We start from the raw sequence: 23284 nt of genomic DNA on the forward strand, positions 1-23284 counted from the left end.
AACAAATAGCCACTGTGCTGAGCTTGCTCAGGGGAGAGCGTGACAGTGAATGGAGTGGCCACTGTAGTGGGGGAAGGACAGGTGTCCCACGGCCACTCCAGGCACTGTGATCAACAACTGGAAGGATTCCGACTCAGGATGCTTCCAGATGTGCCCCAAGGCAACAGGATGAGAGCCCCCCCCCCCCATCTACACAAGAGTGCTGGGGGTGGAGCTATGAGACCAGGATTCTGGTGTGAGGGTCTCTTGGTGGAACTACCCGGTGAGATCCCTCTGGTGGCACACATGCTGTGACCGCATGATGGTGAGTGTGCCTCAGGTTGAGTGCCAGGCGTGGCTCAAAGCCAGACGCCAGGAGGAAAGCAGATGTTACACAGAGACCCTGCCACCAATGGGAGCAGGCAAGGGAAGGTGTCTCCCATCAGCACTGGGAATCTTTGACACACAACCCTGACTGAGGGACAAGCCAGCCAGTGGCCTAAGAAGGATTCTCACAGCTGCTGGATGAACTCCTCCCAGTTACACAAGGTATGGAGGCTGCAGAGAGCTGCCGAGGGGGTGCTGAGCATCAATACAGTCAGGAAAAGCTACACAGAGCCCATTGGGGTTTGTCCCAGAACAGTTCCCTTGTATGCTGAGTTCTCCAGCTTACCGGGAAGTGTCTGCAGTGCCCAGGGCTGAGACTATGGCAGAAGTGATGGACTGTGATGTCCAAGGCTCAGCCATGACCTTGGGAACTTTGCTCTTCAAGCCCTGCAAGCCACCCTGCAGAAGGCTAGCCCCCAAGCCCTGCAAGCCACCCTGCAGAAGACTAGCCCCCAAGCCCTGAAAGCCACCCTGCAGAAGGCTAGCCCTCAAGCCCTGTACTGTCCTCCTGTGTATGCTGAAGTCCTGAGCCACACAAACTTAGAATGTGACCTTATATGGTGATGAGTCTTTAGAAAAGTGACTACAAAACCAGATACACTCATGTAGTCTCAACACTTAGGAGGCAGGGCAGGTGAAATCTCTGTGAATTCAGGGCCAGCCTGGTCTACAGGGTGAGGTCAAGGCAAGCCTGGGCTACAGAGTGACACATTTCCTCAAAACAAAACAAAACCATAAAAGGAAAGCACAATGCTGGCCGGTCATCTTGGTTCATAAGATGCTTGCCACAGCCACAGTGAGGGGCTGATGCCCAGAACTCATTGAGCAAACAGACTCCATGCCCAGCAGATGGCCAGCACAGAAGGAACACAATTGCAGGCTCCTTGTCTCACAGTGTTCTCTTTTAGTTTTTATTTTTTATCTTTTTCCTCAAATAGGTCTTTTGTGTATATAGTTATTTTTTTATTTCTGTGTGTATGAACATGGATGTCTCTGCAGCCATATGTGTGAACACATGTGTCTCTGCATCCATATGTGTGAACATGTGTCTTTCTTCATCTATATGTGTGAACATGTGTGTCTCTGCATCTATATGTGTCAACATGTGTGTCTCTGCATCTATATATGTGAACACATATGTCTCTGTACCCATATGTCTGAACACATGTGTCTCTGCATCTATATGTGTGAACACAAGTGTCTCTGCATCCATATGTGTGAACATATGTGTCTCTGCATCTATATGTATGAACATGTGTCTTTCAGCATCTATAAGTATCAACGTGTGTCTCTGCATCTACATGTGAACACATGTGTCTTTGCACTCACATGTGTGAACACATGTAACTCTACATCTATAGTGTGTACTCTAATGAGAGAGACAAAAAGGAAAAGTACAGATGTGGGTGGGTGGGAAGTGAGGGAAAAGGTGAGGGGGGAACACTGTAATGAGAATATTGTATAAAAATTGTATTTTCAATAAAAAATAAAGCACTAAATCCATGAAAAGACTAGAAATTGTTATTTTTTAAAGAGCATTGCCTGCCATCCTGGTGCTGTGGGAGCGGAGGCAGGTGGATCCCTGGTGCTCACTGGACAGCCAGACTAGCCTATTTGGCAAGCTCCAGGCCAGTGGGAGCCCAAGGTGGATTGTTCCTGAGGAGCAATAGCTGAGGTTGCCTTGTCTGCCCATGTGTGTACACATGTGCTCAGAGACACACACCCCCCCCCGGAGTAAGCCTTCTGACAGGTGCCGCACAGGTGCCGCACAGGTGCACTATCTATACAGAAGACACCTGGAGAGACCAGTGTACACAGCAGCAATAAAAGCCAGGGGAGATGATGGCCAACCAGCTGCAAGCCAAGGGCAGGGGCCTCAACAACTTGCTCTTGACCTTCTGGTCTTTGAGAAGCCAAGGCCTGTTGCTCACATTGAAAGGCAGATGGGCCATCCCGCCTAGGCCATCGTGTGGAAACCTAGCAAGATGGCAGCCAGAACTTGAGGCTCTTAAGCAGCAGAGGCTGCTGAGGAGAATAAATGGTTGGCATAGGCCTCTCTAAGAAGGTGACGGCTAAGGCTGAGGAGTGAAAGATGGAAGGGAAAGGGAAGGCGGGTCACTCACTGAGGTTTGGGCATCAGGAAAGGGGACATACCACCAGCAGACGGTATCAGATGGCTCTGCTGTAGTAACAAGCACCTCTAAATCCTCCACAGCTCGGGGAGAAGTCCCTTCCCTTTTGCCCCATGGTCATGCCAGCTGTGTCCAGACCCAGGAACGACAGGCCTTCTCAGCAGTGCCCACGGCTTCCAGGTTCTCTGTCCTGACCTATACCTTGTACACTGGAGTTAAGTGCTGAAATCCAGCTTCCGTGACTCAGGGAGAGTTACACCCCTACTCAGAAGACACCTCTGAAGTGGGCAGGAATGTAATTTCCTAATGCACGGAGGTGGGGGGGGGGCGGGTGCACTGGAAAGGATGAGAAAACAAAAAACAGCTCTGATCTCAGCCACATCAAACCTGGCCTGTTCTGAACCACACGGGGTGGAATGAGATCCACAACAGTTTAATGTTTGTTTGGACTCCTCTGAGAGTGCTTGTCTGAATACAGACCACACACACACACACACACACACACACACACACACACACACACACACTCATACATACACACACTCACACACATACACACTCACACACACATACACACACGTACACACACACACACACACACACACACACACACACACACACACACACACACACGAACACATAAAGGGTCCAGAGAGACGATAGACACCACCACAGAGAAAGGCCAGGACAAGAACTCAGAGGCAAGGCAGCCTCTGGAGGCCTGAGAAGCCACGTGGTGCCTAGACCCTCATCCCCAGGGCGGCAGGTGGCTCCTGGGCTGACTCCACCCCCGTGCTGCTCACCTACCACGGCATCCAGGCTATCACAGAGCCAGGCTTCCTGCCACATCCTCTGGCTGCCTTCCCTGCCATTCCTAGACACACCTGGCTAGTCTGCTGGGCCAGATATGGGGGGACAAGGACCAGCACCAGGTGAATTAAGAGTGGATGGTAGGTGCCCATGGCCCAGTGACCCCACCAGGGAGTTACAACCCTTCTCTGAATTTATGAGAAAGTATAAATCGGAGATGCACAGACGAGGTCCCTCAGAGGCTGAACACAACCTAGAGAGCAAGAGCCTCCTAGGAGAACTGAACCACAGCCAGTGAACACAGAAAAGGAGTGTATATGTGCGCACACCAAACATGAAGATGCACACGCTCCCTGGAGTGCACACTCACACGTGTCACCTGTTCAGCGCGTGCACACTTCAGCTGACAATGTTAAGGTGAGAGCACAAACTGTGTGAAGGTCAACTGTCCAACTTCTCTCAAACATCTCCCACCTCTCTCCCCTCAGGGTGTGTTGCCCTCACTACTCACAGATGCACATGCCCACCAGACACTGACCACCGGTGCCATGTCTCCCTCCCCACTGAATGTTGGCAACTGACATAGCTGGCACCTGCCAGGGTGGGAGCCCCACTTAGGACCCCTGAAGAGGTCCCTGCCTGCTCTCCATGGGACCCCAGAAGGACTCAGCCCCCTGCAGTCAAGGGCCAAGAAGCGCATGCCTACTGGCTCATATCTGGTACTTTTCCAGAATGAGCTAACTGTCCCTCTAGCACCGTCCCCAGGTGACCAGGCTGATGTGCAACTAGTCATTGCCCCAACCCACCTGCTGCAGCATCCACAACCAAGTCGTGCCCAGGCCCACCTTGTCCCTCTGCACCATACCCCAGCCAGTATGGTGCCTGTGGACAGACTCAAAGCCTGTCCACCCAGGCAAGAAGTCTGGTGTAAGCAGTGTGTGCCACTGGCTGTGGTCATGTGTGTGTGCACAAGTGTGTACATGTGTGTAAGAGTGTGTCAGCCAGAGATCACACCAGGTTTCTTTCTCAATTGCTCTTCACAGTATTTTTGGAAAAACAAGATCTCTTATTGAACCTGGAGTTTATGCAATAGTAAACCTAGGGATGCTCCTGTCTCTACCTCCCCAGTACGGGGATTATAGACACACACCACTATGCCAGGTTGGGCGTCTGAACTGAGGTCCTGATAAGTGAGTGGCAGGCAAGTGTTAGTGACTGAGCTACTTTCCCCGCCTCTGGGGTTCCTTAAAACACTTCTCTGTGCACGCTGGGCTTCTGTTCTATATATGACAGGGTGTTACATAGAGAAGTTCACAAAGGCAGGCTGAGCTCAGAGCAAGGCCTCCAGGTTCTCTGCCCAGGGGCACAAGCCAGTCTCTCACCAGGCCCAGCCTCAGAGAGCAGCCAGGGCTGTGAGAAGTAGGCAGTCCCTTGGAGACCTCTTGTCAGTGAGTGTGGGAGGCTCATGAAGGTGAGACCATTAGAGAGAACTGTATCGATGAAGTCACATCTGCCACTCATTCCAAAACCCAATTCTGGTCACAGCCTCTTCTCACTGTGTGCACTGTCATGAGACCACGCGTGCCTGCCCATGTTCGGCGCCATTAAATACCTGTGCTCTGTCTCATCATGTTGACAATGGGAAGTCACGGTGGACAACGAAGAGGAGGACACAACAATGTGTAGGCAAAAGTCCCTTTACAGTCATCATAGGAAGCCTGGGTGAAAACTACTGCTTCTGGACTAAGGACACTACAGACAGTTATAAGACAAGCCAGAGACATTGAAGAAGCCGCATGCGGGCAGGATTTGAATCCAGAGCTAACAACTATGCTCTATCAAACAAGCCTGGGATGCAAATGACAGCAGCAAAATCCACTTCTCTTCTAGAGGACGGGCACAATTTCCAAATGAAGTGAGTGGAGTACCACCAGGATTGTGCAACAGGGCAGGGCCTTGTGAGAACAGCAGGGCACACAATATGCTCTAATGTCCTCCCTCATCCTCAGGAAAACACCTCAAGGAGACAGAAATGTCTGCCCAGAGGCACTGTGGCTGCCCAGGCTGCGAGTTCACTGGCTGCAACTCATTAAGACCATGACCTCTAGCAACCTTAGCATGGAATGACAGGACCTAGAATATTCTAAAGCAACTAGACAGAATCTGTTAACCCAGATAAAAAGTCCAAGGCACAGGGCCGAGTGGAGCTGCGGTCACAGAACAAGGCGTGCTGTGCCTTGCCCGTTCTTTATGGTGCTTCCAGGCAGCCATGGGGGATGTTTTGCACTGACACCTTCAAGTGCGGGGCTAGGAAACCAGGCAGGCAAGGTTGACCCTAACTGCAGCTGCCTCCTGGAGACAGTGAGGGGCGGGCGGAGGTTTGGGGCTCACTTATGCTTTCACTTTGCATCTGGAGACTGCACCGGTAACACATAAGTGTGTCCCCGTTTGGGCACAAAGTCCTGTGACTTGTGTAAGAGGACAATGCTCCCCGTTCATCCAAAAGTTATTTGTTGAGTACCAACTAGAGCCAGGTCCATACCCAAGAGTGGCAATCTCTCTTATCCCTTGCTACAGAAAAGGAGCGACCAGGCTAGGGAGATGGCTCCAAGCAAGTGTGAGAACTTGAGTTAGAATGACTCAAAGCCTGTCATCCTGGAGCTCCTGTGGGAGAGCTGGGGGGACAGAGGCAGAGAAACCCCCAAAAACTCACAGACTAGCTTGAATAAAAAACAAGAAAGGCACCCTATCTCAAACAAGGTGGAACGTGAGGGGGACACTTGAAGTTATCAATGGAGAGCCACCCATGAGCCATAGCACGCATGTGCTTGCATTCACACACGTGAATGCCCGTGCACACACACACAGAGATAAACATATGAAAAGACAAGAGTGATCAGCTCAGTCCCAGGCCAAGCCAGCATGCAGGCAACAGTCCTCAAAGAAGGGAGGAGCAGATGAGTGTGCCTGCAGGGTTGGGGTGGGAAGACCCAGGTAACCCTGAAAGCCCTTGGCTTAGAAGGCATCTGCATCTCCAAGTATGCCGTGAGCTCCTGAACAGGGGAACCTTGGGTCACACTCAAGGACTTTGCTGAGCATGGATGTCAGGCACCAGGACTGCCTTCTGCCTCCAGACACACACCTGTCAAGACAGGTTCTGTGGGCCAGGTGGGCACAGGTGTACAGCTCGGCCATGCCAAGGAGTACTTGGAAAGCAGGTAGGGTTAAAGGAACCTGGAGGCAGCCTGCCACTTCCTTGACATCCCCTGACTCCCCTATGGACAACCTCTCAGCCCTCGCTGTGAAGAGGACACAGGTGCCAGCCTTGGCCTGGGGTTGGGGGGGGCCTGAGAGCTGGGCTTCAGAAGTAGCCTATGCAGCCCAGGCCTGGCACAGGCTCAGAGCTAGAGGCAGGAGTCTGTAGCCCAGGCTCTGGCCCTTCAGCTTCCTGAACTGGCGGGTGACCCTTTGCTTCCTGGGGTCTCCTCCGTTGCACTCAGGACAGCAGAAATGCCTGCTATGTCCACCTGGTTGTCATTAAAATTTTCAAAAGAACTGGGCAGCCCAGACCCTCTGTGGGTCCTCAGAGCTCCCGCCTTTGGGAAGCCCTGCTCAGCCCTAAGGTGTGCAGAACCAGCAAAACAAAGCATTAGGTTTCAGTGCCTTTCATGGCCCCTCAGGCCACCACTTTTAATGAGCCTCGGCTGGGACACGTCCTGATACCATCAATCATGCCTTTCCTTCAAAAAAAAAAAGTATTAGATTCATTTGGTACAGAAATAGTCCAAGACAGTTCAGTGCTTCCTAAGCAGACACGGGAGTCTGCAGAACTAGGGGCTAATGTGGTCCTGTGCAAAGCACTCTAAGCCACCATTAAACAGCTCCTGTTACCTTTAAGGCTTGGAGCTATGGTTCACCCAGAGCCAGCTCCAGAAACCAGTGCAGGTAAGCATGGGAGAGAGGCTCCGTGGTTTCTGGACACTCTTCTTTGGGTCTAGAACAAAAAGTCCAGATACTTTCTCCAAGTCTGGTAACCAAAGTGGCTGAAGAGCTGCAGCCCACAGCCTGGCCCCTAGAGCTCGCTCCAAAGCTGACCCCCGGTATTTGGACTCTGGGTCCCTCCACCATAGCACAGCAATGCAATACTGAAACCCAGAGAGTGAGAGCGTCACCTTCTCTGCCTCAATCCTGTCCCACAAGTGACCTCTTCTAGTGGTCAGTGCATCTGCTGAGTCTCAGTCTGCAGCCTCCAGACCCAGCTCTGCCCGCCCCACCCCCTTGTCCAGACCTCCTTGGCAGGGCCTCTGAATACTAGCCCCTTCGTCTTGGGATTGCATCTTCCCTTACAATTCTCCACCATCCTGCCTCCTCCTCCCCGCCAAGCCCTCCACCACTCCGTGAAGGGCACCACCAACCACGGAGCACAGCCACAGAAGTACGGAGCATCCTGGACTTGGGGCAGCCAGGCCAACAGCTCCCATCAGCCCCCACTATGAAGATGTTTCAGAGTGCCCCCCCCCACTTTCCAGAATCCTGAAAACACCCTAAGAGGCTGCTGCCATATGCCAGCCAGGTGAGCGCTCTCTCCTCAGCCTCAAGCCTACAAGCAGTCTGGGACTGCGCAGGGAGATAGAGGTAAATTATCACAGAGCCTAAAGTTGCTGCCAGATTGTCCCAGACTCAAATTCTCCATTCCCCTGGCTCAGAGCTCCTTCGTTTCTAGGACGCTTCTTTGCTCCCCAGCAGGCTAGACCCCAGAAACAACAATTCCTCTGTTAGGGGTGTTTTCTCCCATCCTGTGCAGCACCCCAGCATCTGATTCTGCACCTGCAGTGCTTTGAGAACAGTGATGTCTGTTGACCCATTGACTCCAGGCTCCCTCTCTTTGCCAAAAAAGTGGGTCAACAGTGGCGGAGCCCTGCCAGGGCCGAAGCCTGGGCGGAGGCCACGGGACTATTTTTAAAATGTGATGACTGAAAGTACATGTGGAACAGGTGAGGTGTTGCATAAGCAGGCAGGTAGCTCACACACAGACGCTCTGAGGGCGCTGGCCTGCAGAAGAGCTACAAAAGTCCTGTCCTCAAATCCTCCCTGAGCATTTGATGCACAAGTGCTGCAAAATAGGGCGCCTCTAGGCTCAGGAATACCCACTCTGTGCTGGCTAGAGGGCATCACCCCAAAGAGGCCAACCCAGAGGAAGCCTTCTCCCTGGTGGTGGCAGTGTACCTAAACTCTTTTCCAGGCCCCATTAAACATAGGCATGACAGCTGATGCTCAGTACGTAGGAGTCAGCAATAGAGTGCCTCAGTCAGACACACGCACTGAACCAAGGTGCCTAAAGGGAGTCCTATGGAACATTCGATATCCAGTATGGAATACCCAACATCCCAGAGTGCTTGGCTTTTCCTCTTAGCATTGCTTTGTGACTCCATGCATTAAGTTTCCCAACCACAGCATCCTGAACTAGCCAAGTATCTTTCAGGATGAGAGAAAAGAGGAGATGCTGGGCTGAGCATGCTGGGGGGGAGGGGGAGAGGGGGAGCGGGAACAGGACCACAGGACACATCTGGCTTCCATGTTGTAGACAATGAATCCCTCACACCAGGTGAGGGCAGAACTGCCCTTCCTGGTCTAAACCAGTTTTTGGACTAATCTGATCCCAGATCACCTGAGGCTGCTTGAAAGTTCAAGTTCTAGAAGACAGGGACCGCTGGCCTGGAGTGAGCACCCCCACCCCCACCCCCAACCCCCACCACCGGAAGAATGCTAGGGGAAGAACTAGGAAGCCCGGTCCTAACTCCCCTCTGACAGCACAACCCGCCCCATCCTGAGCCAAGGCCACTGAGGACAGGCCTCGTCTCCAGAGACCTGCACCCCTTCCCGTCTCCGGTGCCTCGTCCCTGGACCAGGTGGGACTCTGAGCATTGCAGTTCCCTCAAGGGTTGCCTCTCCCTCCCACTCCGCTCGCGCCGCCCCATCCTCTCTCGGGCCAGTCTTTCAACTAACTGCAGCTGAACTAGCTCCAAGGTTCTGGGACCAGGTGTCTGCCCTGCAGGGGGCGAGGCTCTGGGAGCCAGCTTTGAAGAAAGGCCAGCACTCCTGGAGCTCTTGTCGGATAGCTAGCTGTACCCCTCTATCGCCGCTCAAAGATGAGTCGCCCCCATTTTGCAGAGGTGGAAACCGAGGCATGGCGATGTCACGTGTCTGCCAACTACAGCGGGGCAACTACGCCATCAGAGGGGGGAGATTCCAAATCCGTCATGAGCTCACGGGCCAGTTCTCCTGCCCACAGCACCCGTTGCCCTTGTTTAGGGACAGATACCTAAGACTGCTGCAGGAGGAAGCAGGATGCGCCAGCGCTGGGGCTGGGGCGCAGCGGGCATCCTGGCTGTGGCGCTGCAGTCAAGGGCAGTACAGGGGGCTCCAGGGAGGTCGCCCAGCCCCGCCTGTGTCCGGGACCCCAGATCCCTTCCGTACTTACCTTGCTCCAAGCCTTGGGTAGTGGAGTCCTGGGGCCCTAAGGCCCGCAGCAGCGAGCGCAGAGGCGCGGGCCAGCGGGCGTGCCCCCTGCTTTGACCACGCATCTCCCTGAAGGCCAGGCGTGTGCAGCTCCGGGCTGTATCCGCCCCTCCAAGCACTGTGCAGAACCGGGGCTGGGAAGGAGCTGGCGGGGCGGGGCGGGGCGAGACTGGAGCGGGGGTGGCGCCGCCTTGTAAGGCTCGGCCCCTTCTCAGGGCGGAGGCACAGAGGGGCTCAGCAGTGACCTTGACCTCCTGGACATTGCCCAGATTGGTGTTAGGAAACTTGACTCAAAGAATCTGGGATAACCCTGGAATTGCCAACAACCAGTCTGTCAGGAGATGACCGCCAGGGGTTAATAACGTAGTAAGGAGGTTGTGAGGTTAGAACAGCTGCGGGATCCCGGATCCTGGACTAGCCTCTTCACATCTCTGAGCCTGGTATTTCTTGTGCCTAATACAGGATTTAGGAAGGTGAAATGAGACACCAAGCAGAATCGAGAACTGGAGACGGTGTGTCCTCGTGGTGAGCCCCTTAGACTGCCCACCGGCTCGCTGTATGACCGCTGTAAGACGCAGGGGCCATCACTGCGCTCTAGCAAGCCCTGTACCCGCCGTCGTTAGTAAATAAAGCTGTTCTTTTCCTACTGAGTACTGCAGGGGGGTGGGGGGTGGGACCCTTGCCTCCAAGGGCTAGCTTCAAAACACACAGCTAGTCCTGCTACAATCCCTCCTAGCCTCACACAGTTCCAAGCTCTTCCTTGACCCCAGACCCTGTGGTGGAAGTCCGCAGAGGTCCCAGCGGCTTCTGCGGAGTGCAGGGTTCAAAACCCAGTCTTGCCTGAGGGGAACCCTGGTCCCTCCTCCTGGGCGCCAGACAGCCAGGTCACCCACCTCATTCTGAAACTCTCGGTGTGACACACAGGGGTTCCCAGAGCCGATATCCACAGCACTGTCCTCCTGTCTCTGAGAGCTTTCAAAGTGCATCTCTGCAGCCCTCTAGTCTACGCATCCCTAGCGAGGGCAGGATCCAGTAGGTTCCTATGAGCAGGTGGGGAGAGCCCTGAGTCACAGATCTGGTAGGCCAGGTGTCCCGCCTACCTGCACCTTCTATGGAAGCCCCGGCCCAATCTGTTGGGACCTGTCAGCCTCCACCCTCAGAACTTTTAACTACGTAACAACTCTCAGCCAGCACTAGGTGGCGCTGCACTAAACTCCCTTCCTGTGGCTGGAGAACAGACTGTTTTGTCCAGTGTAGCTGTGGAAACCCGCAACTGAGCAAGGGCTTTGTCAGGCCCCATTTCCTCTTCCTGTTTCTTTCGGGTCTCCTCTACCCTCAGCTCTGTCGAGGACGCCCTGCGGCTCAGGGGAGTGAAGTCATTTTCTCTACGAGGCCGGGACGGAGGTCAGTCAGGATTCCAAACCTGGCTGATGTCTGGCTGTTTGTGGTCAGGACTGTTCTTTGCCCAGCACAATGGGATGGTCTGGTGAACTCCTCCCGGTCTTCCAAGACCCTGCTTACACATTGTCCCTTTCTTCCCATCTAGTCTGCAGCTTGGGTGTTTGGGTTTCCCTTTCCCAAGCCTCCCGGTCCCGTGCACACAGAGCAGTCATTTTGTCTACACACCAGCCCTGCCTGCTGCTGCCGGCCTGGGTTGTAAAGAACAGCCCTAGGCTTCGTCTCTGGCCACCCAATGGCCATTTGTTGTGAACAGCCCTCCGCTTGCCGGTACCAGTGGTTCCGTGGTCCCCTGGGAAGCCCCCTCACCAACTACGATGTGTTTGAACACTCGCTCCTCAGCTGGTGAGATTTGTTTTGGGGACTTGTGAAGCTTCGCAGAGGCGGAGCCTAGCTAGAAGGAGTGGGTTCATGGGACTGACCAGGCCTTGAAGCTTGTAACAACTGTCTTCCTCCTGTGCCGTCTGCTTTGGGGTCCGAGGCAGTGTGAGGCAGCTGCCTCCTATTCCTGCTGCCCACATCTTAGCTGTCATGATGGATTACACCTCCAACCAGGAAACAAGCCCTTCCTCACATACTTCGCTTCCTGTTTCCTCTTGGTGACTGTATACCAACCCTCAGGCCTGGAGTGGGCTCATGGCCCAGAGTAATCGCTCAGAAGTGGTCATCCACCTACCTTCATAGATTGGTCTGGGAAGGGCTTCTTTCCGGCTGAGCTCACCTGCAGCTCAAGAACTTGGCCATCAGCCCCACGCTGCAGCCCACTCAGTGCAATGCTTGATAGGCTAAAGATGGCGCCATCTGCCCGGGGCCAAAACAACATTTCAAAATCCTTGTCCTTAGAAAATGCTTGAGAAGGGCTTGGGGTGGACACAGCTGGACCCAGGAGTGCCCAGACCAAGCATCAACTCCTTCCTTCCCTGTAGTTCTTCCACACCCCAGAGCCTGTCTCCATTACACAGCCCCTAGTGGAACCAGCACTTACCACAGGGAAGGCAGAGTGGAAGCCTATAGGCAGAGTTGGTGACACCACAAGAGATGCAAAAGGGGGTGGGGGTAAGAGTCCACCAGAGCCTCCAGTCTCCTCAGCCTAAAGCAAGGGACCTCTCCAGACAGCCACCTGGGGAAGGGAGGACACAGAGAAATGACTGAACAAGCTCATTAGTCTTCAGGCCAGCTCTTCCTGTCAGCTCTGTGCCCGAGTGGCTTCATGAAAGCCTCTTGTCCCAAAGGCCTCCTGCTTGGATTTTTGTGCAACTATTGCCAACTTGAAGGCATTAGTAGTTTTTTTAAATATGGGCTTCATTTTCATTCGATTATGAAGCAGGCCGAAATGTCAAGACACACACGTGTACACGTGTGCGCACACCCCCTCCAGCCCCACTGTCTCTGTCTGTGCTGGGAGTTTCTCTTGACTCAGGGGAGCCAGCTGGGATAACGAACAACAGTCCACATGGCAGCTTAGGGCAGACACTAGAGAGTGGCTGTTGATCTTATACGTTACAGGTAAATCAGGCTTGGTTCATGGAAACATCTCCATCAGCATCTATACGTGTGTACAGGTCATGGCTCGGCCCCCCCCCACAGCACTCTTTCTCCATGCTGTTGGCAGGGGTCTCTGAAATCAGCAGGGCCCCTGGGCTGTCTCAAGTATCAGTAACAATGTGTTGTGATCGATTGATTGGTTGATTGGTTGATTGATCACATCTGATAGAATCATGGCCAGGCAAGACATGCCTCACACACACACACACACACACACAGCCTCTGCTGCTCTTACCTGGTTAAGGTGTGGCTTTGGGTGCTGGAACACTGAAAGGTAAAACAGGGATCAAGGGTGAAGATCCCTGAAGGAAGCCGCTGTGTATTGTCATCATTAAGAAGTGTCAGCTCTGGGACTGGAGAGATGCTGCGCCCGTTAGAACCACTGGTCACTCTTCCAGAGTACTGGGTTCCGTTCCCAGCATCCACATGGCAGCTCACGACCACCTGGAACTCCAGATCTGGGGATCTAATGCCCTCTTCTGGTCTCTGTGGGTACTGCATACACATGGTGTATGCATATACATGCACTCAAGTGTACACACACACACACCACTCACTCACTCACAGCCTCCAAGTAACACAATCAAAAAAGAGTCAAGACATCAAACAAACAGAAGCCCCTACACACAGGAGCAAGATGGCCGGAGCATCAGAATGCACAGAGGGAGAATGTCTCAGTGGGTAAAGAGCTTGCCACATGAGCAAGGGGACTTTGGGTCCCAGAGCTCATGTAAGTACCATGTGAGCTTGGCGGCTCACCTGTGTGTAATTCAAGCCTAAGGGGACAGAGACTGAATGCCTGGAAAAGTTGACTCAGCTGACTGGCTGCAGTGAGGAGTTCTGGGATTGACTGAGGGCCCTTGCCTCAGAGTAAGGTAAAAGAGTGATCAAAGAAGAGAAGACTCTAACATCAACCTCAGACTTTTACACACACACAAACACACACCACAAACACACATACACACCCCCCAAACAAACACATGAATACACACACCACACATGTACAAATATGTGAACCCACACATGTGTGAATAGAAACAAACATGTATGCACATCACACACACATACCCTGAAAGAAGAAAGAAATCATACAGCTGGGTATGGTGGCACACGCCTTTAATCCCAGCACTTGAGAGGCAGAGGCTGGTGGATTGCTGTGAGTTCAAGGCCAGCCTGGTCTACAAAGAGAGTCCAGGACAGTCAAGGCTACACAGAGAAACCCTGTCCCAAAAAGCCAAAAAAAAAAAAAAATCATAAAGCCGGGATAAGACAGCCAAAAAGCATACAAAAACAGAAAAGATGACACGGTGAGAAACCAAGCCACTCAGAGCACAAGCACGGCACCCCAGTTGTGGGAGAGAAGCCAGGTGCGTCATCCAAAAGGTAAGCCAGGTGGTCATGGTAAAAATAGACTTGCTGTCCTAGCCTCAGAACAAGCCTGTGGTTCTTCCAAGTCTGAAACCCGCCCAAGGGTGTTGGTGAGACAATCTCATCCAGTGTGACAGGGCGGCAATGGAAAGGATTTCCATCTTGTCACTCGTGGTATTTCTGGGGGTCTTGTCTGGGCACCATCCTGAAAAGGAGTTGATTGATTAAGACCAAGCCATTCTAAGGGCTAGAGGACAAGAGACAAGTAGCCTGGGGTCAGCCTGTCACAGCCACAGGGCAGAAGCCAGACGCAGGAGGAATTGGGGAGAGCTAGATGCAGACCTACTAAGTAGTTCAGATGTCAATCGGCTCAGCTCTGACAGCGGAAGGTACAGGGTACAGCAGGTGCTGCCACATCCTCGGGGCCGAGGAGAAGAACCTGTCCATGACACATTAGAGTCAGAATACCGCAGCACAAAACAATCTGAAGAGCTTTCAGAGAGGGGAGAGACTCCCCTCAAGGAGGATCACATCAGGCAGCTCAGCATAAGCCCTGCATCCAGGACGACGTGAAGGAGCACACCTGCCAGTCAAGACCACTACTATACCCAGCCAAGTTATCTTACCAGCTGGCAGAGAAACAGGCATTTGAAGACAGACACTAAGGGCTGGAGAGATGGCTCCATGGTTCAGAGCCCTGGCTGCTCTTCCAGAGGATCCAGGTTTGAGTCCCAGCACCCAGATATCCACTCACAACCATCTGTAGCTCCAGTCCCAGGAGATCCTACACTCTTTTCTGGATGTAAAAGGTGTGGCATGCACATGATGCATAGACAGAGAAACAGACAGAGAGAACACCTACACATAAAATCAAAATAATTTTTTTTTAAATCCCAAGACACCCAATCCCTCAGCCTTGCCCCTAGCGCTGCAACAGAACACCAGCCACAGCCTCCCTTCCCCCCACCTCCATGCCTCCCGTGGACCCCACAGACCATCCCCTCCTAGTCTCTCCTCCCCCAGTCATGACTGTGTCCCAGACTCCAACTCAGGCAGATACCTGCTGCTCAGCCACAAGCCACACCTTCCATAAGACCGTGTAGGCTGCCCACAGACCTTCTCCAACTCTCTCTGTTTACCCAGTAGAGCCACTACCTCAGGCTTGTCCAAGTTGAAGAAAATGAATAAAACTGTTCAAGACCTAAAAATAGAAATAGAAACAATAAAGAAAACACAAGCTAAGGGATTCTGGAAATCAAGCATTTAGAAATGAGAGTAGGAAATACAGAGACAAGCTTCACCAACAGAATACGAGAATGGAAGAGAGAACCTCAGCCACTAAAGATAAGAGAGGAGAAACTGGTAAATCTATCAAAGAAAATGTCAAATCTAAAAAGTTACTGTCACAAACATTCAGGAAAACAGGGGCACAATGAAAAGATCAAGCCTAAGAATAATAGGAAGGTGGAAAACCCCAGCTAAAAGAAAATATTTTTAACAAAATCATAGAAGATAATTTGTCTAACCTAAAGAAGGAGATGCCTATAAATACACAAGCACACAGAACACCCAATAGACTGGACCATGAAAGAAAGTCCTTTCACCACATAATAATCAAAATACTAAACATTCAGAAAAAAGAAAAAGTATTAAAAGCTGCAAGGGGGAAAGAGCAGGTAACATATAAAGGCAGACCTATCAGAATTACACCAGACTTCTCAACAGAGACTCTAAAAGCCAGAAGGTCCTGGACAAATGCTCCACAGACTCTAAGATATCACAGATACCAGGTGAGATTACTAAACCTAGCAAAACTTTCAATCACCATAGATAGAGAAAACCAGATACTCTACAACAAAGCCAAATTTAAAACATTATCTATCTACAAATCCAGCCCTATAAAAGGCATTAGAAGAAAAACTCCAACCCAAGGAGGTAGACTACACCCACAAAACCACAGAAAATGAATAATTGCACACCAGCGAAACTAAAAGGATGAAGGACATACACACACACACACACACACACACACACACACACACACACACACACACTACCACCACCACCAGCAGCAGCAGCAGCAGCAGCAGTAGCAGCAACAAAACAGGAATGAAAAATCATAGGTCATTGATATCTCTCAATATCAATGGTCTCAATTCCCCCCATAAAAAGACAGAGACTAACCTGGGCATGGTGGTGCACGCCTTTAATCCCAGCACTTGGGAGGCAGAGGCAGGCAGATCACAGTGACTTTGAGGCCAGCCTGGTCTACAAAGAGAGTCCAGGACAGCCAAGGCTAACACAGAGAGACCCTGTCTCGAAAAACAAAACAAACAAACAAAAAAAGACACAGACTAACAGAATAGATGAAGAAACAGTATTCATCCTTTCACTGCATACAATAAATATGCCTCGACATCAAAGATAGACATTACCTCAGAATATAGGGTTGGAAAAGATTGTCCAAGAAAACGGACCTCAGTAGCAAGCGTTTATCTAACAAAATAGACTTCAAACCAAAAATCAATCAAAAGAGACAGTGAAGGACACTTCATACTCATCAAAGAAAAAAAAAGTCTACCAAGATGAAGTTTCAATTCTTAAGCTCCATGCCCCAAACACAAGGGCACCTACTTTTGTAAAAGAAATGCTACTACAACTTAAATCACATATTGACCCTCAAGCACTGGTAATGGGAAACACCACTACCCTCTCTCACCAATGGACATGACAAAAACTAAACAGAGAAATACTGGAGTTAACAAACATTATGAATCAAGTGGACCTAAAATATTTTCACAGAACATTTCACCCAAACATAAAAGCACAAAAGGACATACTTTCTTCTCAGCACCTCATGGAACTTTCTCCAAAACTGCTCACAAACTCAGTCAGAAAGCAAGTCTCAACAGATACAAAAAAAAAAAAGAAAAGAAAAGAAAGAAAGAGAAGAAAAGAAAAAACTCTCTGCATCCTTTCAAACCACGATGGATTAAAACTGGATATCAACAGCAAGCTTACAAACTCATAGAAACTGAACAACTCTCTACTGAATGAAAACTGGGCCAAGATAGAAAGAAAGAAAGAAATTAAAGACTTTGTAGAATTCAATGAAAATGAAAACACAACCTACCCAAACTTATCATACATAATGAAAGTGGTTCTAAGAGGAAAGTTCATGGCACTAAAAGACTACATTTTTTTTTTAATGTTGAGGAGATCTCATACTAGCAGCTTAACAGCACACCTGAAAGCTCTAGAACAAAAAGAAGTCAACACACCGGAGAGAAGTGGATGGTGGGAAATAATCAAACTGAGAGCTAAAATCAATAAAATAGAACCAAAGAATCAATGAAACCAAGAGCTGGTTCTTTGCAAAAACCAACATGATAGACAACTCTCATCCAAACAAACTAAAAGATGGAAAAAGAAGACAAAAATTTACAAAATCAGAAACAAAAAGGGGCATAACAACACTCACCAAGGCAATCCAGAGAATTATTAGGTTATACTTTAAAAACTTGTACTCCACAAAAATTGGAAAATCTAAAAAAATTTAAAAATAAATTTTAATGGATAATTTTCCTGATAGGTATCACTAACCAAAGTTAAATAAAGATGAGATAAATAGTTTAAATATACCTATAGCCCCTAGTAAAATAGAAGCAATCAATAACATTTCACAGACAAACAAATCCGGGGCCAGATGGTTTTAGTGCATAATTCTACCAGACTTTTAAAGAAGAAGTAACACCAATACTCCTCAAACTATTCCACAAAACAGAAACAGAAAAAAAACATTACCAAATTAATTTTATGAGGCCATAGTCATCCAGATACCCAAACCATATAAAAGATTCAACAAGGAAAAAGAATTACAGATCAATATCCTTTTTGAACATGAATGAAAACAAACCCTCAATAAAATACTCACAACGAATTCAAGAACACATTAAAAAGATCATCCACCATGATCAAGTAGACTTCATCTTAGAGATGCAGAGATGGTTCAACATAAGGAAGTCAACATAACTCATCATATTAAACAAACTGAAAGAAAAAACATATGATCAGCTCATTAGATGCAGAAGAAGTCATTGAATAAATCCAATACTCCTTAGTGACAAGTTCTGGAGAGATTGGGGATACAAAGAACATACTTAAACATTAAAAGGGAACTTACAGAAAGCTTATAGCCAACATCAAATCAAATGGAGAGAAACTCAAAGCAGTTCCACTAAGATCAGGAACAAGACAAGGCTGCCCACACTCTCCATATCTATTCAATATAGTACTTGATGCTTTAGCTAAAGCAATAAGACTGTTGATGGAGAACAAGGGATACAAACCGGAAAGAAAAAAATCAAAGACTTGTTATTTGCAACGATATGGTAATATACATAAGTGAATCAAAAAAGTCCACCAGATAATTCCTTCACCAGATCAACAGCTTCAGCAAAGTGCCCGGATACAAGATTAACTAAAAACAAAAATAAAAAAACAACGCCCCCTCCCAAAAAAAACAACAGTATCTCTCCTATAAACAAATGAAAACTGACAAATTGGCTGACAGAAAAAAAATCAGGGAAACAACACCTTTCACAACAGCCTCAAGTAATATAAAATATCTTTAAGTAACTCTAACCAAGCAAGTGAAAGACATGCATGACAACAAACAAACAAACAAGCAAACAAAAAACTTCAAGTCTTGAAGAAAGAAATTGAAACCGGAGATGGAAAGATCTCCCATGCTCATGCATCAGTAGGATTAAGGTAGTAAAAATGTCCATCCTACCAAAAGCAATCTACAGATTCAATGCAATCCCCATCAAAATTCCAACACGTCTTTTTTTCTTTTTTCCTTTTAACAGTTTCTCTGTGTATCCTTGGCTTTCCTAGACTCTATAGACCAGACTGGCCTCGAACTCACAGAGATGTGCCTGCCTCTGCCTCCCCTGGTGCTGGGATTGCAGGTGTGCACCACCATGCCTAGTTCTAACACTATTCTTTAAAAACCTTGAAAGGGCAATTCTCAACTTCATATGGACAGACAAAAACCCTAGGATAGTTAAAAACAATCCTGTATGATAAAAGAATTTCCACAGGTATCATCATCAACCCTGATTTCAAGATTTCAAGGTGTACAACAAAAGCTAGAGTAATAAAAACCACATGATACTGGCATAAAACTAGACACATTGATCAATGGAATAGAATTGAAGACCGAAACAGAAATCCACACACATCTGGACAACTGATTTTTTTTTTAAAGAAATCAGAAATACACCCTGGGAAAAAAAATTAGCTTCTTCAACAAATGATGCTGGTCAAGTGGATGTCTGCAAGTGGAAGAATGCAAGTAGATTCATACTTATTTATCACTTGGCACAAAACTCAGCTCCAAATGGATCGAATACCTCAACATAAAGCCAAATGTACTGACCTGCTTTCCTGAGGAGACCTGGTAGATGCCAGGAGCACCCAGCCTACAGCCTTCAGCTCTTCCCACCTTCCTGAGGAGACTTGCTGGGCCCCAGCCTACAGCCTACAGCCCTGCCCACCTTCCTGAGGAGACTTGCTGGGCCCCAGCCTACAGCCTACAGCCCTGCCCACCTTCCTGAGGAGACTTGCTGGGCCCCAGGACCATCCAAGCTAGGCCCTCACCCCACCCGAATCCCCTGCCTGTGGGTCCAGCAGCAGCTATTCCCTCAGCTCCAGCCTCCGGCCCTCAGCTCTACACACCTTCCCAAGGAGGCCTCCCAGGCCCCAGGAACATCCAGCCACTGGCCTAGGGCACAGCAGAGTCCCCTGTGCTCTGCTCAGGAGCTCAGCAACAGATGTATAGAGTTCTCCCAAGAAAGGAGAAAGCCGAGATGCATGGAGTCCAAAGCAGAGAGAGACAAGGATAGATAGTCTCCAGTCTCTTATTTAAACTAAGAAGTTAGTACTGTGTGGAACTGGGAAGATTGCTCAAGTGTAAGGACCAGATCCCCAGCATCCATGTAAAAAGGCAGGTATGGTGGCAGCTCTTGTGATCAGAGTGCTGGAGAGCAGGCAGATTCCTAGAGCTCCATGCCAGCTAATATTGCCAAATCAGGGAGCTCCAGGTTAGACCCTGTCTCAAAAGACAGGATGGAGAGAGAGGACAGTGGGAGAAAATGCCCAGTATCCCTACGACTTCCACCCGTACACACATGCGAATACAGGAACATGTATGTTGGAGGAGGGTCTTGTGCACTGTGTTTTCAGATGATGATTTCAGTGTCCTGAGATCTGGTTCTTGCCCTGCCATGGGCCAATGTATGTTGAGCCATCTCTTATATCCAAGTGAGGTAAGGAGTGCTCCCCAATTTTCCCTGATTGGCTAATAAAGTTGCTGACTGCCTGGGCTGGGCAGAAGAAAGGTAGGCAGAGCTAAGGCTTGTGGGCTTGTTGGGGGGGGGGGTCACAGAAGGAAAAGGGGAGAGAGGAAGGAGGAAAGAGCAAGCAGGTTGCCGTGGGTTAGCGTAACCAGGAGCACATGGCTGAGAGCAGCTTGCTCTGAGGACTTGCCTCATGGAGCAGAAGCAGCCCAGGTGGGACATGTGCAAGTATTTATGGGGACTTTGGACAGGAAGCAGACAAGATAGCTTCGAGGGTTGATATCTGCCCAGCCCTAGTGTTTTAAGGGTTGTTATAAATCTAACACCTTTTTTGTGTCTTTTATTTATAAAATAACTGCTGTTAAGAAATAACTGCTGCTGTATTAATAATCAATTTTAATTAATATTAATAGAATAATTAATTTTCTTTACACATGTACATGCACCCATAGCGAGGTGGGGTGGTATTTTGGACTCAGTTTTCTTATGTTAATATGAAGTAACTCAGGTTAAACTTTATGCTTGATACCAGTGACTTCCTTTTGCTAAATGGATACCCTCCCTTCAGGATGTGGTAGCCAAGCATGACCTGGGGTGACTGGGCTGTCATTTGAGGAGGACAGAGAGTGGCCGCCACGTCAGGCCCCAGGAAGGTTTCATCTCCTACCAGTTTCACTCAGTTCTACTACTGGTGCCCCTGCAGTCTCTGCAGCACCTGGAAACAAGCCAGACAAGGGACCTCAGCCCTCTGCATGCTCAGGAGCAGTTGCTGATTGAGAGATCGGTGGAGGGGTGTGTGTGTGTGTGTGTGTGTGTGTGTGTGTGTGTGTGTGCCAGAGGACAACTTTATGGAGATGGGTTCTCTCTTCTACATTTACGTGGGTTCAGGATACCAAACTCAAGTTTTTAAGTTTGCACAGCAGGTAGCTTTCCATTGAGCCACCTTGCCAATCTCTAGGCACATTCGTTGGCCTGGCTGGTTCCTGTCTCTGAGTCAGGCTGGCTGGGAAGCATCTGTAGCCTGCATGTGGGCACAGGGCCCCCAGGCCGGTGCTGACCTTGGAGAGGCCAGCCCTTCAGGTGCAACGCTGACGCTGTCTGGATTAGGAGAGTGTTGCAATCCATTGAGCAAGCCAACCAACTGGACAGTGTGTGTCCGATCTGAATCAGACCCTGGAACCCTACAGGCCTGGCTGTGGGACAGTCTGTCTCGGACCTACTTCCTGTCTCTTTTTGCTGGCCATTATTCCTATGTCTCCGAGGCCACACTCTTGCTCTTGCTCTCTCCCACCCAGTGCCTCTGTGGGAATACAATCTCGCTGCGCTATGCTCCAGATCTCTGCATCTCTGTCTGATCTCACGTGTGTTGTGTGTGTTCAGGAATCACCGACCTGATATTCTGAGGTCAAGTCTCTCATCGGCTCGGAGCTTCCAGTCCATGCCTCCCTCACACGGGGTTATGCGCACACGCCACCACACCTGCCTTATTTAGTGCGGGTTCTGGGAGTCAAACACAGGTTTGCAGGTTTGACAGCCTAACACTTTGTTGACTGAGCCATCACCCAGCCCCTCAGTCTGTGTCTCTCTAGAGTGTTGACTCGGGGTTGTTGGGGTTACCCATCTGCCCTCCTTCCCACTGTGGCCGCACCAAATGCATCTCTTTTCTTTTCTTCCCACCATTTCTAGTCTCTTTAATTGGGCTGATGAGCCAGATGGCCAAGCCTAGCTTGTTGGGGTTGCTGGAGCCCAGGATTCCATCATGAGCTCACACTCGAGGAGTGAATGCTTTATAACGGGCGCAGTGTATGAGAGCCTATGCTGGATATAATGGTTTTAGCCAAACCAATGAGAAGGATAACTATATAAATTAGGCCCCAACAAGAGATAAATAACACAGCTAACAGTAAACCAGAACCAATTACTGTTCTTAGTGAAACAGGGGTCATGAGAGCACAAGCCACCGGTGATTGAAGAACTAAGAAACCAAGATGGCACCCAGGTTGCTAACAGATGAGCGCCATAGGCAGCATAGACGCACTGAACAAACCATGAGAGACCCAGAAAGGTGAACAGAGGTGCAGACCCTTCAGCACTCTGTTGAGGATGCCACCCGAATGAAATGATGTCATACACATGCAATCCCAGCACCTAGGAGGCTGAGGCAGGGGGATTGTAACTTCACGGCCAGCCTGGAGTACATAGCAAGATGCTATCTCAAAAACAAACAAACAAACAAACAAAAAACAAAAAAACCCTAAGCAACCAACAACAACAACAACAACAACAACACTTTAAAGTTGTTTTATCATTGGAATGTTCTGTTTAAAGCTTTCAGAAGACACCTGGATGTTGTCTGTGCCAAAGAAAGGATGATGGTTCATAAAAATGAATGTGACAGAGATTCATCAGTGTCATTAATGAAATGGGAGCCAATAAGGTGGGGAAACACGGTTCAAAGGAGAAGTCAGAGTATTGACTTAGCTAAGACAAGGAACCTGACAGAAGAGACTTAAAGGAGGAAGGATCTATTTTGGCTCGTAGGTTCAAGCCTGCAGTCCATCACAGAGGGCGGCACGGCTGACCTCATGACAACAAGAGCTTGAAACCCCGGAGACTGGACTCCTCACACACTGGTAGGCTTTAGCAAGCAGAGAGTGGACAGGAAGTGGGTTCAGGCTATTGAACCCCCAGACCCACCCCCAATGACTTACTTCCTCCAGGTAG

The 23284-nt window shown here is 49.5% G+C and overlaps 1 protein-coding gene across 1 annotated transcript in view; it reads right to left on the reverse strand.

Moving 5' to 3' along the window:
• Nucleotides 1-9948, reverse strand: part of PHACTR3 (phosphatase and actin regulator 3) — a 218227-nt gene extending 208279 nt beyond the window's left edge. Inside the window, exon 1 of the mRNA XM_084775018.1 lies at nt 9790-9948. Within this exon, the coding sequence (XP_084631144.1) occupies nt 9790-9892 (103 nt within the window). The 5' untranslated portion in view covers nt 9893-9948. The remainder of the gene's footprint in view (nt 1-9789) is intronic.
• Between the last annotated feature and the right edge of the window lie 13336 nt (nt 9949-23284).

Source organism: Acomys minous, assembly GCF_964271855.1.
Source record: "Acomys minous genome assembly, chromosome: 3".
Classification (NCBI taxonomy): Eukaryota; Metazoa; Chordata; class Mammalia; order Rodentia; family Muridae; genus Acomys; species Acomys minous.